The 19,421-nt window shown below is 38.0% G+C and overlaps 2 protein-coding genes across 2 annotated transcripts in view; both read right to left on the bottom strand.

Moving 5' to 3' along the window:
* LOC113053666 (alpha-1,3-mannosyl-glycoprotein 4-beta-N-acetylglucosaminyltransferase A) overlaps positions 1 to 12,444 on the bottom strand; it is a 32,001-nt gene extending 19,557 nt beyond the window's left edge. Inside the window, exons 1-2 of the mRNA XM_026218849.1 lie at positions 12,285 to 12,444; positions 11,634 to 11,935 (exon numbers count right to left, since the gene is read on the bottom strand). Coding sequence (XP_026074634.1) covers positions 11,634 to 11,727 — 94 coding nt within the window. The 5' untranslated portion in view covers positions 11,728 to 11,935; positions 12,285 to 12,444. The remainder of the gene's footprint in view (positions 1 to 11,633; positions 11,936 to 12,284) is intronic.
* A 2,029-nt stretch (positions 12,445 to 14,473) lies between these two features.
* Positions 14,474 to 17,475, bottom strand: LOC113053667 (protein CREG2-like). The gene is made up of 4 exons (XM_026218850.1): positions 16,980 to 17,475; positions 15,910 to 16,079; positions 15,662 to 15,775; positions 14,474 to 15,085 (listed from the first exon to the last, which is right to left on the bottom strand). Exons 1-4 carry the CDS (start codon positions 17,394 to 17,396, stop codon positions 14,944 to 14,946), a joined length of 843 nt encoding a protein of 280 aa, XP_026074635.1. The 5' UTR covers positions 17,397 to 17,475; the 3' UTR covers positions 14,474 to 14,943.
* Positions 17,476 to 19,421: the final 1,946 nt, after the last annotated feature.

Consider the following 19,421-nt stretch of genomic DNA (forward strand, 5'->3'; position numbering starts at 1 on the left):
CATCATGTGAAGTCAGCAAAAGCGTTATTTTCAGGAAGCAGACCTGTCAGCCCTTTCCTGATTGCATCAGAGTTTCTGAGAGATGGGGTTCCAGGAAGGTTATCTTTCTGCGCAGCACGGCGAGAGAAGAATGTGGTGTGAGGCCGTGCCAGTGGGAAGTGCTCTCTGATAGAGCAGATTAGCCTCGGCTCACGCCACCTTTTATTTGCAGACTCAACGCGACGAGAGTCAGATCTCACGAAGCTCAGTGTTTCGCTCTACATGCAATGGAGACTGTGCTGGGTGTTTGTATCTGTCAATCAACTTTGATTCTCTTTTGCAGATCCAAAAGCTCACAGTTCAATTTGAGTGAGGATGTTCATGTCCAATTTGCCACAAGAGCATCAATTGAAGAATGACTGTTTGTTTGACCTCAGCAAGTCTCCTCTTGATCTCTCTTTTATCCTAAGCTTCTACATTCCCAGCAAGCTCTTCATTTTACCACCGAGGGGGTTTGGTAAGGATTCAGCACCTCAGCATTTCAGTTTCCCCTTCAGCTACAGTGGTGCAGGGGTGACATCCTGTGCTCTTGGCTTATATTTTGGGCATCTTCCCCTCCCTTTATCATTTAAATGGGAGTTTCTTCAACCGTGGGCTCTTTTGGCACGGCTAGCTCTTTAAATACTTTTTGCAGTCACACTAATTATGGATCGGATCTGGGGTACAAAAAACAGACCTGGACATCCCTGGTACAAGTGCAGGAACATAGTTGGTTGGTAAACCAGTTCAGAGTCGTTAACCTGTACAAGCAGATTAACGCATGCATGCAGTAATACTATACATCAAAATAAAACCATCTAAAGCCACATGGGGTCACAACAGTTTACTGTGCTCAACACTATATCACTGATCATGCCGAACTGCTACTGAACTCCTCTGTGGTTTGGGCAGCCAGTGCTATAGGGAAACGCTCATATTCCCAGAGATAATGACTTTAGTATGTCGGAGAGTCAAGGCACTTTATCCAACAATAACAAGAGCATCAAATTACACAGATCAGCAGATTTCCTTAATACATCTGACACCATCGGCAAACACATGTTTTTAATGTTAGGCCTGTGTGACTACAAAGAAAACAACATTGCCCTGAGTGTGGGCAGGATGTGTTCAAGCCTCCAGATTCTAATTCAAATTAAGAAGGCACACTTTAAAGGGCTGCAGGCCTATTATATGTTAGTCTGTCTCACACACACACACACACACACACACACACACACACGTAGTGCTGCAGCCTTGGGCAGAGAGCTTGTTGTTGTTACAAATGGTTAAATATACAACGTAGACATAGACTACGGTTCAAAGATTGGTGTCAGTCCTTTTTTTACTACTTAATAGAAATGAACACTTTCACTCAGCAATTAAACTGATCAAAAACTCATTCATAATGGCGCAAAAATATTTCCATTTCACATTAATGCTGTGTCTTTGAACTTCGTTTAATCGAAGAATCCTGGGGTGGGGGGGGGCGGTCGGTTTGGTTTACACATGAATGTTTTTTCAATATTTCACAATATTATTGTTTTTACTGTATTTCTGATCAAATAAACGCAGCTTTGGTTGAGTGCAAGGGCAAGGCAGGACGTCTTCCAAATATAAAATAAAATAAAAAACATCAGTCTCACTTTCTCAACCCAAAGCTCCCTTCTCAGCGCACTCAACCCATTCATACAGCAAATACAGCTCCTTTTGGAAATGTTCCGGATATTGACGTCATAACCCGAGCACTTTACTGCCTGTGTTTATATATCAATGCCTCGGCAGTATTTAACAACCACATCATCCTGAAGTGTGAAATACAGTCCCACATGAAGCTGGCCGATTCAATTTAAACAAGTCTAATAGTTTAATAACGTGAATAACTTCTATGATGGATGAGACTGAGCCACAAACACATCACAAGTCTGTTATGCTTTATCTAGCTTCACAGAAATAAACTGGTATGATTTCAGCCAGACTAAAGCTTTTACATCACAAATTATTTTACAAGCCTGCTGAAATATTGACCTCATAGATCTGCAGAACCATGCAGAAGCTGGGACATTTAATATATTTATTCAATTAACCCAATTTCATGTAATTTCCAGAACTAAATTTTCTTCAACAAAAACAATAGTCACTTAAGTAAAATATAAAATATGATTTCAGTTTGTTTCTTGACTTTTTCTAGCATTAACATAAATTAGAGATAGAAATATTAATATATAAATACAATTTTAAATACTTAAGTATCTTAAGTATTTATTAGTCCCCTCTTGGTTGACAACCACTAGTACAGATGACTTGTCTAATAGTTATTGACTGCATTACAACATCAGGCCAGTATCAGATTACGCTAATTTTGCAAGGGTCTACCAGTCAGCCCTGAAATCACCATTACCCTAGTGTCTGTCTCAACCACAGAAACTCATTCAATATCCCGACAGACGGCAGCCACTTTAAATGGATTAGCACAGAAACTGTTGCACATCCCAGTAATCTTGTTATCTTTTCCCATGCCCCTCCAATTCCTGCCGCACATTCTCTCAATTTCTGCAATTCAACACATTTGTTTTTCAATGCACGTCTAACCTCTCTGTGAATAATTCAGACATATACAAAAGTCCCAACCTAGTTTTAAAACCCATTTGTTGCTGCTGCTTCATCTTATTTTACTAAGAGCTGTTGATTCACTCACCATCATGATCAGCTCTGTGACTGCAGAAGAGTCACTCAGGATCCTGGGCACCACCATCTCTCAGGACCTGAAGTGGGACACTCACATTGACTCCATTGTTAAAAAAGGCCCATCAGAGGCTTCATTTCCTTCATGAGCTGAGGAAGTTCAACCTGCCACAGGAGCTGCTCACACGGTTCAGTCGAGTCTGTCCTGTCCGGTTCAGCTCAGCTACCGAATCAATCTTTAGAAGATAGCAGCGGAGAGTCCGGACTGCTGAGAGAATCACTGGTGTAATCACTGGTGTAACCCTCCCCACTCTCCAAGAACTGCACTCCTCCAGAGTGAGTAAAAGAGATGGTAAAATCACTCTGGACCCCTCACGCCCAGACCACTTCCTCTTTGAACTTCCTCTTGTTGCTCTTACGATCCGGTCAGTGCTATATACAGAGATCGGAGCACCAGTACCATTTCAGTCGGTCTCGTCAACAGTTAACTTGCCAATAAATGTGTAATACACAACACTAATTATACATTTATTTGTTGATTTAAAAACACCATACTTCTTATTTGCATTTCCTTGAATTTGTACATAAAACCTGTACACACAAATGCTATCTATTGTCGTCTACTTTATTTAAAATATTTGTTGTAAAATATTATTTCCTATTTATCATCTTTGTCTTGTCACTGTAATCTGTTTGTGCTGTGGCAGCTTCTGTATTTGAATCCTTAATAAGGTCACGTTCACACACAGTTTGGTTATTTAAGGCTGTGACATCTGATTTAGACCAAATGCTCCGGGGAGATGGCCGCTCTCCACCCAAATATAAAAGCTGCTGTCGGTTAATGAAGATTTGAATCGCCATCCAATCACGGCTCAACTGGACTCTTGTTATATCAGAAGTGATCAAACTTTATTATATTATTATGCTGCTTTGGTAACTGGTAAGAAATAGGGCTTTGACTACCATTGTAAGCTCTTACAGACAGTGTACCAAACGTAACTGTAAGATGCTGTGTGAACGGGACATTTCGAGACTCACACCTGTTAGTAAATGTGGTTGTCAATCCCAAAAACTGAACTTATGTAATGTGACATGCACAAGTGAAAGAGAATATCGAGGTGGAAATAATGTAGGACAAGAGCTGTTTTTTTCCATCAGGATTTAACTGGAGTCTAAAGAGGTGAAATATGTTATGCAATGACATAAGAAATAATGCAGTCATCTGAACATGATGCGGCAAATTCATGTGACCACGAGCATCCCGAGAGTCTGCTTGGGGAACTTTTTGCCCAGTCGATTTCTATTAAAATTATTTCACTTATGACATTTCACAACTTTTTTTACAGCTGTGGCATCTTGGTTAAAATAATAGTTGCTTCTGAGACAGAAATTTTAGAGAAGATTATATAAGCCACCAAACTATTTTGCAATTTTTTTCCAATTGTTTTGAAAACGACTACAGAATCAAGTAACCATTTTTGCCTGGGTGTCAACTTAAGTGCTGTAATTTTGTTATTGTCGGCAGAGCTTCTGGTTTTGGGTGAGGACAGTGTAGTGATGCTGACCATGTGACCTGTTCTTTATTCTTGTGCAGCTGTGAAAGCTGTTCCCTGCGCCGTCTCAAACTCAAATGCACTTCAGGAGAACTGCTCCAGCCATTCGTTCTCCACCCTCAGGGATAATTCAGGGTGAACACTGACATTTGTCACGAGAAAAAAAGAAGTGACTCACAGGGGACATCAGTGGAAAAATGTAACCCGTGGACCAGCGTAGAGAACAGAGCGCCTTCAGAAGGACTGGCTTTGTTCGGTCGCGAGATGGAGAGACGCACTACGAAGAACAGATGATGAAAGCAAGCAGCAGGTTTTGGGAGAAACTCCTGAAAATGTCAACATGTAACAGTGTTTGCAACCAATCTTACTTCTGTAATCTGAAATACTTTATCTGCTGAGCTAAAGCAAATATACAGAAGGTCATTTAGGGCTGAGCGATATGCCAAACTAATTCAGAACGTATAATGTATAACAAGAACAGCACCTGCATGCAAACACGAAATATCAAACATACAGTAGTTATCCTTTACAGGTTTTTTAGCATTCCACTCTGCTGCTTTTCCATTGCTTTGTCTATGTAAACATGCATTTGATGGATGTGTTTGTCCAATGCGCTCGCATCTTGCGTAACATCTAAAAAAAAATCTAAAAACGCTCTAGTTAAAGAAGTTCAAATCCAGTCGCAACCTTGTGTTTTATCCCATGCCACTGCCTCCAACGTGCATCTTGTGTTTTCACTGCAAAAACACATTGTGTGTGAACAGCTGTGACATCTACAGAGTATATAATCTCTCAAGATTTAGTATAAAATGTAATATAACTGCCTCAAAACACTGTGATGTCCCTATAGGATTCAACTTTTGTCCATTGGGAATTAGCTGCATCATGTAAAATGTGTCAGACCGCAGGAACGTTTGCTAGAACAATGACAAAATAGCCATTTTACCAATTTTCAACATTATATCCAAACGCCTGTGTGACCTAGGGGATGTCAGCTAAAATAGAAACTCATTAACTTTTAAACAAACATTCCCAAAGATTTTCTTTAGAACAACATGCACCAATGAATCATTCACAATTAGACCAGACGTGTGCATTTAGAAATTAAAAATGGTCGAATGTGATTGAACGCTGCACCAGACATCAGCCTACCCCCCACAGGAAACAGAGAAGCTCTAAAAACGGGAGAGTTTTTCATTATTAACAGGAAGCCTCTAGTTGCTTAAATTGGAAATTAGAGTTCACTACTTTTTAATGAACACTGTACATTATGAGGAACGAGAAGTTATTTAAAATACACAAGTTATATAACACAAACACTTTTGGGAATCACTGGGACAAGGGTCTACAACAGCACAAAGTCTTTTGGGTGTGTGTGTGTGTGTGTGTGTGTGTCAGGGTCTTTAGAGGACAGTCACATGCTTCTGGTTCCAACCAGGACAGAGTGCAGAGGTCAAAACCCAAAGGGATATGGACATTCAGAACATGCTCCTTCTTTCCCATACACAATATTAATAAGGAACAGGGCAACAGTTGGAGATGACTGAAGCCAAGTCATAAATGGATCCAGTCACAAAAACAGAAGTCACGGTTTAAAGTGGAATGTGACGGAATTCATTCATCAATTATCAAAAGTAGGTCATTACACTTAAATCTAATCGCGATATGGATTAGTATCTGTACATATTAAGCCCCAAAAGTCATTTTAAATATGAATACTGCATGTTCTGCGTGCCTCTGTTAATTCATTTATTTTACTACACACACACACACACACACACAAACACTTGCTGTGTTTTCAGCATCTGCCGTCTCACTAAATGAGGACTAAACACATGAACAACATCTCCAGAGCTGCTCTGAGAGTCACTTCATGAGCATTTGACCGTTTGATTTGAGTAAAACTAGCATCCTATCCTCAGACTGTATCACTTACACAGAACTGTAAAGGTGTTCACTGCACCCCGTCAAAATAAAAGGCGGTCTGATTAGAAGACATGGTGCCTATTACTATTTTCAGTAGAATGTAAATAGACTACTACTACAACTACTACTAAAATGAAACAAACATTGTTTTTTAAAGAATAAAAAACCAACATTTCTTCCATGTTTTAATTTTAATGGTAAATCCGCTTTGTTGCCAAAAAATTTTGTTTGTTTCATTTTCAATAATTAAAAGAAAAATGTAATTAATGTTCTATGCCTTCACATGATAACCAGAAAAAAATGTTAAAGGAAAACGCAGAATTTCTAAAAAATAAAAAAATAAATCATAAGATTCCTTTAAGAAAAAAAAATTGTATGCATTTAAATAATCAGACACGCTAAAACACAGAATTTGGTAACAATAAAAATATGGTGAGAAAAAAAATCATTAATAACCATTATTAAATTACATTTAAATGAATGCATTTAGCAGACGCTTTTATCCAAAGTGACTTACATTGCAATCAAGCTAACAATTTCCCCCTAACATGTGTTCCCTTGGATTCCCCAATCTTGTGCTTGCTAACGTAGCGCTCTAACACTTGAGCCACAGGAACACTATCGTTATTAATTTAATTATATATACATTTTATGGTATTTTTTATATTATTAAAATCTACATTTAACTTGAATATCATTACCTTTTTATGATAAAAAAAAAAAAAACGGGTTTAAGAAAAGTTATAAGCAAAAGCAACAATCACAAATGGCCAAATATTAATCAATAAATCAGCCAGAGCGACACTGTTACTACATCACATATGATATAAACAAACCATGGTGTTACTTTACCATTGTCTAAAATAACAATACATTTTTGCCACTTACTCCACTCCAATTATTCACACACACACACACACACACACACTTAAAAAAATCAGATGATAAAGCTCTGTAAGCATTCAGTTTTAAGTTTGTTATTTGATCTTTAGTCCAAACGTCAAACCAGATCGAAGGTGTCAGCTTCCACACGCAGCGTGAAATCTCCAAATCAATCCACTTCAGATCATGTTTGAATTCATCACCACTTAGGCTTGTTAAACATAAACAGACTGTGAATGAGGGAATAAGAAACAAAGACAGAGGAAATGTTGAGAGCCATTGTGTGCTGGTCGTATGACATGAGAGAGAGAAAGGCCATGAGCAAGAACAAAGGGAAAGGTAGGGGTTAGGAATGGCTGGGATCCAAACACACTTCTCAAACCCTACCAACAATGAATGAGCTCCTTCATCTTCCCCTCTCTTCCTGTCTGTGCCGGTGAAGAAAGAAACGGCATTCATTAATCGCAGAGTATAGAGAATAATGGAAATCCTCTGTTCTTTTACAAGAGAGTGCCTAAATACAGCTCTGCTTGTTCCACAGGCAAGGGATATATGAACTTATCCGAAAAGTGGCATGAAAAATCAATGTTTAACAAAAGAGTAAGACAGATATTAGACATTCTTTTTCATGTACTGCCCTGAAGAAGCTGCAAAACACATATTCCACAAGAATAAACTTCTGCGTTGTTTACATGCCCTTGGTTCTTGATGACATCCGTTGACCACCTTCAGAGTAACAGTATTATTGTGCTGAACTTTTTCGTCATGTCATCAAATCCTGATTAATTGAAGGCTGCTTTTCTACTTAATGAGAGGAGCATTCGAGTCTCTCACAGAGAAGCGACGGGAGTGACTCGATCTAAACAACACACAGCTCGTATCTGCAGCTCTGGAAGTTAAGAAAAACACACACGGAAATACATAAATGACTCAAATCCAGGACTGACACCAGTATACTGCTGCTGTGGGAATGTGGCAAGAATTAAAAGTTCCTCCACTTTGAGAAAACTAAGAGCCAATCTTGTCTTGTGAAATGTTTGTAAATATCTGTTGTGTCGCACAGCTTCATCAGAACAATAAAAAAAATTTTATGATCCATCTTATTAAAAAAAAGGTGACACATCTCACAGATTCTGCGAGCGGTATGAGCAGAATTCAGTACTGATATAAACAAAAGCCACCATAAAAGAAACCGATCAATGATGAAATATGAATTGTGTTCAACATTATTTTTTTGCTAAAGTGAGCACAGCAGAAGCATAATCTGATCCATTCCTACAGATGTAAAGAGATGAAAGTGATCTAAAACATGAGTAAAGGAGATGCTGTAAACATCACTATATTAAATACTGGTTCAGTTCATGATAAACATGCTGACCGAACCTAACCAACAGGCAGCACTTACCTATTCTATTCTATTCTATTCTATTCTATTCTATTCCATTCTATCCAATAATGGATCCGAAACCAAACTGTTCCAGTAATTTCCGGTTCTCAATTCCCAACCCTACAGAGAAATAATGTAGCACATTTTTTCTACCTACACCTGAAAGAGCGAGAGAACGGTGTGAGGTGACACAGGGAGGCCAATAACACCTGCCAGGAATGACAGCACGGAGATCTTGTGACAGCTCGAGAACAGCAGCCGCTGGCTCCGGAGAAACGTGGTGCTGAAACTGAAAAATGTCACGAGCTGGAAACATACAAGGACCTGACGAGGATGGCTGCGTTCTCAAGCCTAATATGGAAGAGGAATGGCGCGGGATGCCATAGTGATAAGAGTGTAATTGTGACTCAATGAGGACTTGTCTGGAGCGCTGACAGCGGAATGATCCGGAATGATTCTGGAGGTGAAGCTATAGAGTCATCAAGTTATAGAGACCAAGCTCTTTGCACGGTGAAACTCTCAAAGTCTCAGAGTTCATTTGCGCTCAATTGCAAATCTCTGCTTCTCTCTCTCAGCAGTGTGCTTAACACAACCCCTCGCTCTCCTGCTCTCCTCTTGACAGGGCACTCGTGGGCTCCTCTCGAAGAAAAACAATCCAGTTTATGGTCTCTCTTCTCCGTGAGCTTCATTAGAAAACTACGGCCTCCCTCACCATTTCTCCCAGGCTAATCACGCCTTCCCTGTTTTGCTATTTTTGGCCTATTGTGTTTTCCACACACCCTGAGGATGCGAAGCCTCTGTCGGCTCAGCGGAGCAGAAGAAGAGAAAATAGCAGGAGTAAGCAGAATGATGTAAAGTGCCAACTAATTACTAATTTGATTGAGCAGTCTCTTTTATCCAAAGCAACTTTCAGCAAACTAATTAAAGTGACCCCTGGAACAACCTAGGGTTAAGTGCCTTGATCAAGAGCATGACAAAGAGTCACGGATCAGCCCTAATGGGCTTTGAATATAAGCTACAACAGCTGAAGATGAACAGATGAAGTACAACAGCTGGCACTTACAAATGCTGCTAATAAGAAATAAAATAGTCGTTTTTTAAAACATTATTACAATTTAAAATGTTTTCTCTCAATAGATTTTAAAATGCTATTTATTTCTATGATGGTAAAGCTGAATTACTCCAGTCTTCAGAGTCACATGATCCTTCAGAAATCATTCTAATTTGCTGCTAGAACCCATTTCTAATCGTCAGTGTTGAGAACCGTTGTGCTGCTCAACATTTTTGTGAAAACCATTATCATTTTGATCAATTTAATGCATTCTCGCCAAATCAACTTTTTAAATTTTTTATACATTTAATGCATCCTTGCTAAATAAAAATAGTACTTTTTTTTTTTATTCTTTAATACAGTACCTTATAGAAGTGGTACAATAAGAATTTTTGATTACACACAACGTAATAAAAGGATCAAAAGTATAAATCATTTCTTCTTAAATAGACATTTTATAAAAAGCAGAAATGTTTTATATTGATGTAAGACTCAATCTGCACAGCCCTATTTAACTTGATCTTTCAGGATCAGATTCTTACAAATGAGGAATACAAACACAAATACAAATCAGTTATTAAGACAGGCAGCTGGAAATAAGCAATGCTAGCTCAGCTAGGCTACAGACACCAATAACACACCCACAACAGCCGCAGATCTGCTCAACCCTGAACCTTAGAGGACAATCATAAAAAGTTATGGCATTATAAATGATCAATTTAAAAGATTATAAATGTGTTTCCCTATACTAACACCACTCTGACAGAGAAAGGCAACAGAGCAGCAAGCCGACTCGAATTATTCAGACCTGAAAGCATTAAACTACAGAATAATGAGTCACTGTAAACCCTTGATGGCCGGGCTTCAGAGGTGTGTGATGTGAGGGATTCATGTCAATGAATACAGTGACCTTCCTCTCAAAGATGTTCCTGTTCATCTGCTGATGTTGTGCATCACATTTATTCTTAGATTTAGCTTAAATGTCTCAGATCTGTCCAATGAGCTGATACACAAGTGTCTCTCTTTGTACCTTCAGGCTATAAAGAGACTCTTCAAAAGAATTAACCTTAACGAGATCCAGGATGAACAGTTTCTCAAAGACAGGTTGAATATGATTATGATGTTATAAAACAGGTTTTTGGGGGAGAGGGATATTTTCCAGATTCCTCTCCAGGACTGTGGTCTATTACACAGCTTTGGGTCAAAAATCTATATACTTTATACAGAAGGACAGATATGTATTTATATGTACAGTAAATGTCTGTATAATGTGAATGTGTAGAATTTAATATATCAGGTAAGTAGAGACACTATTAACGAATGAATTAAATTCATCAAAACAAACAAATCTCTTACAAGGCCAAAACTTTCACCCCAGCACTAACTTGCATGCAAATTGAATAAAATATCTCAAATACCTGATATAGTACAACATCTCATTGCCATTACAAAAGCTCTTCCATTTGTTTGTGCTGGGAATGCAAATGAGGGTGAATGCAAATTTGTCAACCTCTACATTTGGCTAAATCTCAAGGAGAAAGCTTGCGTGAGACCGAAGCAAGGATTTGAGCTTGGCAAACATCATCAACAATAAGCGTACAGAATTGTACAATCTGCTTTATACAACTCTAATCAATACTAGGATGGATTTAACTTGGGATTGACCGACCACAGAGCAGTGCTCCAGTCCAGAGCCCATTGATTTCCAACAAGAGCGGTTTGGTGCTATCATAAACAGAAGATCCCAACATTAAGACTTCTAAGAGCTCGCTTGAGATACTTTCTGGGCAGAAATGTGAAGTTCCTTTAAGGTTAATGTCATCTAGTGCGGCCAACTGGACGTGTTCCCACAACCTGCGGTGCCCAGAATCAGTTCACTGATCACCCCTTGTGGGGTTTGAACCTACAACCTTTAGTTCACCAGACCAGATATTAAACCATCAAACAGCTTTATTTCAGACAGCAAGTTTTAATTGTACTCCGTTCACACTACTCCAGACCAGATTTTATACTCGGTGATGCTTGATGTAATGTAGAAGTTGCTGGTTTCCTTTAGAACTTTTTTTTTTTTTTGACAGATAAGAAATAAAGACCATCAGCTCCTGAATTGACCTCAGAGGTGAACTCAACTCACCTTTGCCATTCTGCCAAGCCGTGTACCAGGACAGACTGAGAAACGACGTGAAGAAAACAATCGCAGTGGCAACAGTTCCATGTCTGAGCCTCATCTCATTTCAGCGCCTCCCCGTGCAGCTGCCTCTGGTCCTGCGGATCCGGGCGTGCATCAGCGCTTCAGGGGAGCGGACGGGGCCCCGGATCATCGGCTGTCTCCTGCTCCTCCTCCTTCGGCTCTCGGTCGCTGCTGGAGTCACAAGGCAGACCAGCGGAACTGATGCGTTTCCAGAGAAAGATGTGCAATCCTCATCCCTGCCGTTACTGGAAGGGAATACGGATAACGTTACATTAAAAAAAAATACCGAAAGGCACAGAGATCGACATAAAACATACTGTTCTGGTTTCCTTCTTTCTTTCTTTATCGCACCGCATTGATTAAAACACAGTTAAACAGATAGCATTAAATATGTGCGCAGCCTGTGAGACACAGAAATAATACCCCGGTAGATATTTAATTAAGGGCCAGGGGTGACTGGGTGAGATAAAATATTTAAAGGTCAAAAACAGCCTGGGCTGTAAAATCCAGAGAGTTGACTAACGTTACCTGTCGGAGGACCCCAAAATATGTCTGACAGGAATGAGCAACAACCCCAAGTTCAGCACTTCTTACCTTCCGGCTTGTTGTTGAACAGCGAACCGACGCAGATAAGTCTCGTAAAAAAATATCCAGTGAAAAAACGAGCAAAAACACGTTTTGTACTGTTTTTTGAAATAGCAATTCAGACGGACCGTCCGGCCAGAATCGTCAGCGGTGATGTGATGTGATCTCTCAGTCGAGCTTTGTTGAAGACCGCACCCACAGAAACCGACAACTCTGATTGGTTGGAGACATCAGACCCCGCCCGTCACTTACGTTGATTGGCTGGAGTCAGCGCGCGGCTCCTGTCTGCCGCCACACGGCGGTCTGAGCCTATTACACACCCCCTCAGCACTTTTGAAAGATTAAGATAATTTTTACAACAATTCTGTTTGAATTATTGCGTGGATATAAATCCCGGCTGAAATACTACTGTCAGAGTATAAATTCAGAGTGCAAGTATTCATTAACAAGCTTTCACTGCATGGAGACTGACATGTACTGTAGGCTACAGATTTTTCTTTATTGGAAATACTATATTTGGAATATTGATTATGAATATTAAAATATTGTAAATGAACCTACGGTTTGTTTGTATTGTGTATATTTTGACAGTAACATATGTTGTATCAGTCAGTAGTCAATCATTCAATTATTTAAAAATCACTTAATTTATCTGTTTATTATAGAAATGTAAAAGAAAAAGGCTATTCGAACAATATAACTTATATAATGTTAATGTACATTTATATTTTATGCATAATTATGCATTATACAAATACATGAAAAAATAAATCCTCCGCCCGAAAACACGGCTCACTCAAACTTTAGGATGGTTGTATTTATTTATATTAATTGTTTTCCTATCACATCTATGTCTTCTTTTTCCACAGTACAGTAAATGTAAAAGATGTCCTTTTTACTTCTACTACTCATATAATTATACTAATTTAAGAGAGAGAGAGAGAGAGAGAGAGAGAGACCTGCCATATTTAGATGTGCACATGTCTGAATGCAGGCGCCAGAGGGAATGCACATTTAATGAATAATTGATTGGATTTCCTGACCTTCACTGTCACTGATAGCTCGGGGGATGAACCTTTATTTTATGCATGCATTGTCATATCTTTTCTTTTAATTTCCCCATATCCTGTTATTTTAATGTAGTGCTGTTACTGTGGTATTACTGCGACCCATGCAAATTGCTTTTGTCTTTCCTGGTTTTTGCCTCTTATTATTATTATGTCTAATCTTCATTTGATATAATCATCTGGATTTGAATCCTCTCCATAAACTGAGCTCTTTCCCCCCAATCTATTTTTATTCATATGTACGCCTCTATGTGATTATATTTACTCACTGTTGACTCATATCGAAAGCTTCCTTTTGCCTGTTGTACTTCTTGCAGATAAGTTTGGTTTACAAGAACACGTACGGCTGGAGATGGAGATGATTAATTATAATTTGCTCAGACCATTTTTAATTTTACTTAAGCCAGATACTGCATTACATAAGACACTTTTGCTGAAGTCTCTGCAATTTTATTTTAAGCTTAATTCTGTATTACACAATCATATTACTCCAATCAGCCCTTTTAGTAATCTGTCATTGGTTCTGTGGTTGGACTTAACCACAAAACAGCAATGACTATTCATTCTTTCCACACATTATGTATTTTTAACATATTTCTTATTTTATTTGTGCAGCACATCAATATCATTGTGAAGACGTAATCCAAGGCACAAACAGATATTTGTGACCCTGGAGCACAAAACCTTTCTTAAGTTGCTGGGGTATAATTGTAACAATAGCCAAAAATACATGGTGTGGGTCAAAATTATTGATTTTTCTTTTACATAAAAAATAATTAGGATAATAAGTGAAGATCATGTTCCATGAAGATATTTAGTAAATTTCATATTGTAAATATATCAAAACTTATTTTTTGATTAGTAATATGCATTGCTAAGAACTTGGACAACTTTAAAGGTGATTTTATATATATATTTGTTTTTGCAACCTCAGATTCCAGATTTTCAAATAGTTGTATCTCAGCCATACAGTGCATCAATTTCGATTTTTTTTTCTTTTACTTATGACTGGTTTTGTGGTCCAGGGTCACATTTGAGATATTTCTTTAAGGTGTCAATTACATAGGTGTAACATACGTGGTCATGTCCTGAACCAAGTCACTGTCCTTGAGAAGTAAATGCAAACCTGAAACTGAACTTGAAAAGCATTAGATGCCATAAATACTAATGAAAAAGTCTCTCATTTGCACGCACGCACACTTAACTTGAGTTCAGGAATTGTCAGACCTACAAGGATATATACAGTAAAGTGGGTTTCAGAGAAAACAGGCAAACACTACTTAGTATATACCTTTTCAAAAACTATTTAGTATATACCTTTTCTTTGTGTATGAGTGATTTGTTCTTTTATAATGAATGAATAGCTTTCCTTTCAATACAGTGTCTATATAGTCTATTCGTGATAAAAGTCTTCAACCTTAAGTAACTGTGAAATTGTTCTATAGACAATGTTAGGCATCCTTGAACATAATTGATACATTCAATAAATCCGCAGGAACATGTTCAGAAGAAGAAACAAAGAAACAAAAACATAACCACCTTCTGTACAATCAGTTCAGTTCTTCTCGTTCTGTTTTCATTATAGATTGTTGCACTTTTTCTCAGAAAGGTGTTGCTTTGAAATACTCCTCAAGCGGAACGACAGAGACTCCTCCAACCCAGTGCTGCAGCCAAACCTGCTGCAGAACCAGCTTCATGAAAAACCAATCGTGTTCAGGGGGCCACTTCTTCATGACAGGGTGCCTAAATAAAGCACACACCAAAATTAACACCTTAGTTGCAAAACACACTGCTTACCCATTATACTCTCAGTAAAAAGGTATAAAACCATCACTGGGGCTCTACTAATATGAACTTTTGAAGTACTAATTTGTACCTTTATGGTACTAATATGGGGTAAATAAGGTACAATGATGTACCTTTTTAATTTTTGCACCCGAGTCAGCTTTGCACCTTTTTTGAGAAGTGAAATAAACAAAAAATCTACTCTTGGTACACAAGTAATTTATTCTAATGCAGCTGCAAGGTGAATCCGGCTAGACTGTTCCTCTATCAGCAATGCATTTCAGATATAAAATAAGTAGGTGCACGCTTCAGTTGCATCAGATACAAAAACTATATATAACTATAGGAATATATCAATGAGAACAGCATAGAAAATAATCAAGATATTAAGCAAAAATAGACAAAAATCACCAATATTTCTTTACCAACAGACACATACAAACACATACATTAAACATATTGAACATATTAAAGTGTTTAGCTGCAGCCACTGATATTAAAATGTGTGTTTGATTAATAATTTTGCATAATTACCTGGAGAACATAGCCTCTTTGGCAAAGTCAAGCTCCTCTGGTCCCACCTCCACCATTTTACCAGTTAAAGTGAGTCTAGCACACCTGGGGTCCTCAGGGTCATAAACATGCTTCCTGTCGCAGGAAAACATGGCCAGAGGATAAAATGCTTTAGAGGATCATTAGAATTCAAAGAAACGTTTTGTTTTGATATGTAAACATGGCTTCTTACTCCAGTTATGTCAGTGTTTTAAAGTAAGTGAACACACCTGCAGAAATCTCCCTCTGCCTCGGAAAATGTCAAGGAGGCAAAAGGGAAGCTGCGGAGATCCGTTACAGTGTCGTCCATCGGTGTCACATAAAAATAAGGAACGCCAGTGCTGTTGTCAGCTGGACCGTCGCTTACAGAGAAAATGTTTCCGAATGGAAGTCCTTTAATCTAAACAGATGATGGGGGAAAAACAGCCTAAATTAAAAACATTTTAAAACATTTGCCTTTAAAAAAGGTTTTTTTATTTTTTTATTATTAGATTAGATTAAACTTTATTTTCATTATGCAGAGTAAGAACAGGGCCAATGAAATGCAGTTAGCATCTAACCAGAAGTGCAAATAACCAATGAATATAAATAAGAGTAAACCTGTATATGTGTGTGTGTGTGTGTGTGTGTGTGTGTATACAATAAACATTTTTGAGGGACAGGTGCAGAGACCTGCTCAATGCATCTATATATGAACTATGACTAGCTGAATGTCATTAAGACTTTAAAACACGCATTAATTACATTTTTTTAAAAAAAAACTTTTTTAATTAAATTTAATACAGCAGTTCTCAAGTCTCAACATTTTGTCCACACCAATATTCGCGTGACTTCTTCCAGTCGTACATCAATTACAGGTTAAAGATTTTTTTCTAAGCATTTTTATTCACAGTGTCTACCTGATAAAGTATTTTAGAGTTTGGCATAACAAAAAAATAAATAAAAAATAAAAATAATAATAATTACATTCATTATAAAAATAGCCAGTGGTTTTGAGATGTATTCATTTACATAAATTTTTCCTAGCAATCACTATTAAAATTAGTCTAGGTTTCCCAAGACAGAAAGAACCTGCATAAGCATAATCACACTAACAAACAGCAGATGTTGACTGATTTTTAATGCTTTTTTGTTTTATTTTATTTTAAATCATTTCAGTAATCTTGAGTTTTCTGATGCCCCCTGGTGGGCCCCTTGTTGAGAACCACTGGTTTATTTGACAGAAATCTGAACAGAACAGATCGAAGCTTCAAGTGAATTTCGCGGGAAAGTGGATTAGATCCAGTGAATGCAGCATCACCTGCTCCTGGGTGGAGACGGTTGCTAGGTGACCCCAGTCGCTATAGCGCGCCAGGTACCGCGCTGCTCTCGCCGCCTGCTCGTGAGGTGGAGGAGGTGGAGGTGGGGGGATGCTGGACGGCACCTTCACCTCCTCCATTCGGTACGAGAACACACGGGACGCGGATGACACGTCCTCGCTCTTCGATATCTGCTCGGGTTTGTTCTCTGACGCGTCCCGGTACACGGAGGACGGATAGGCTTGTTCCCAGATGCCGAGCACAGCGGGCGCCTCGTCCGAGAGCGTGTCCAGCTCTTCCTCCTCCACCACATCACTGCTGACAGCCCACGAGACCGCGCTTCTGATGGTGTATCCCTCAGACACACACAGCAGCGTCGCTAGTGCAGAGACGAGCTGAAGCAGCTGAAGCAGCAGCATAGCGTTCAGTTTCACCGGCGCTGCGTCGCTTCTTCTCACGCCATGTTTATTTCACAACTGGCCGGAAACTGTTGCGTGTCTGAAACAGCGACTCCGTCTGGACCGCCTGAACACCGCAGCAGCTTGACCTTCATCTCTTCATCTCTCTGCTGTTATATTCATCACACCGGAACCATCGTTTTCACCAAATGCTGCAGTAATTTGATAATCAGACGTTTCAGATCAGTAAGATTTGTAATGTTTTAAAGAAGTCTCTTCTGCTCATCATGGCTGCATTTATTTTTGTTGTTGTTCAGAAATAAAGCAAAAATGGTAACATTGTGAAATATTATTGCTAACGAAAATTATGGTTTTCTATCTTAATATACTTTAATATGTAATTTATTCCTGTGATGCAAAGCTGAATTTTCAGCATCATTACTCCAGTCTTCAGAGTCACATGATCCTTCAGAAATCACTCTGACATTCCGATTTATTATCAATATTAGAAACAGCTTTGTTGTTTAATATTTATACAGTACAGACCAAAAGTTTGGACACACCTTCTCATTCAAAGAGTTTTCTTTATTTTCATGACTATGAAAATTGTAGAGTCACACTGAAGGCATCAAAACTATGAATTAACATGTGGAATTATATATGGAATTATATACATAACAAAAAAGTGTGAAACATCTGAAAATATGTCATATTGTAGGTTCTTCTTTTGCTTTGATGACTGCTTTGCACACTCTTGGCATTCTCTTGTTGAGCTTCAAGAGGTAGTCACCTGAAATGGTCTTCAACAGTCTTGAAGGAGTTCCCCGAGAGATGCTTAGCACTTGTTGACCCTTTTGCCTTCTGTCTGCGGTCCAGCTCACCCCTAAACCATCTCGATAGGGTTCAGGTCCGGTGACTGTGGAGGACAGGTCTTCTGGAGCAGCACCCCATCACTCTCCTTCTTGCTCAAATAGCCCTCGATGCCTTCAGTGTGACATAATCATCAAAATAAAGAAAACTCTTTGAATGAGAAGGTGTGTCCTAACTTTTGCTCTGTACTGTGTATATATATATATGGATACTTTTTCAGGATTATTTGATGAAAATAAGGTTAAAAAGAACAGCGTTTATTCAAAATAGAAATATAAGTAGAAAGAAGTGAATACTTTTATACAGCAAGAATGTGTTAAATTGATACAAAAAAGTGTTAATAAAGACATATTTTGTTAGAAAACATTTCTTTCTTAAATAAATGCTAATCTTTTTTAACTTTATTCATCAAATAATCCTGAAACAAGTATCACAGGTTCCAAAACAATATTCAGCAGCACAACTGTTTCAAGCATTGATAATAAATCAGTATATTAGAGTGATTTCTGAAGATCATGTGACTCTGAAGACTGGCGTGATGATGATAAAAATTCAGCTTTGCATCACAGGAATAAATTACATTTTCAAGTATATTAAAATAGAAAACTATTATGTTAAATGCTAATAATATTTTACATATTACAGTTTTTGTCTGTATTTTAGGTCAAATGAATGCAGCCATGATGAACAGAAGAGACTTCTTTAAAATACATTACAAATCTTACTGATCCCAAAATTTACCATGGTATCCATAATTTGATGATTTGCCATTACATATTTAGAATTCTGGTGGTAAAATGGCATTAAAGAAAAAGAGAGAAAAAAATAGTAACAACAAAAGTATAGAATATATATATATAAATACCATATCCTTAGTTTGGTAATTTGCCATACCAAGTATAGTGATTTAGAGTGTGTGTGTGTGTGTGTGTATGTGTATCTACTCTATCTATCTATCTATCTATCTATCTATCTATCTATCTATCTATCTATCTATCTATCTATCTATCTATCTATCTATCTATCTATCTATCTATCTATCTATCTATCTATCATATATATATATATATATATTTCACTGAAAGCTTCTTTACACTGTGTAAAGTATATATATAAAACAATATTTATTGTTGTTGTGCAACTGATATTTATTTTTTTCAATTACAATAAATAACA

The sequence above is a fragment of the Carassius auratus genome, chromosome 34, assembly GCF_003368295.1.
Source record: "Carassius auratus strain Wakin chromosome 34, ASM336829v1, whole genome shotgun sequence".
Lineage (NCBI taxonomy): Eukaryota > Metazoa > Chordata > Actinopteri > Cypriniformes > Cyprinidae > Carassius > Carassius auratus.

Bases quoted from the DNA above. Each gene is read 5' to 3' on its own strand.
- LOC113053667 (XM_026218850.1), bottom strand. From the start codon at position 17,396: ATGCTGCTGCTTCAGCTGCTTCAGCTCGTCTCTGCACTAGCGACGCTG. The intron at 16,080-16,979 runs GTGATGCTGCAT...TCATCTGTTTAG, and splicing joins CCGTCTCCACCCAGGAGCAG to ATTAAAGGACTTCCATTCGG. The intron at 15,086-15,661 runs GTAATTATGCAA...TGCTTTATTTAG, and splicing joins AAAGAGGCTATGTTCTCCAG to GCACCCTGTCATGAAGAAGT.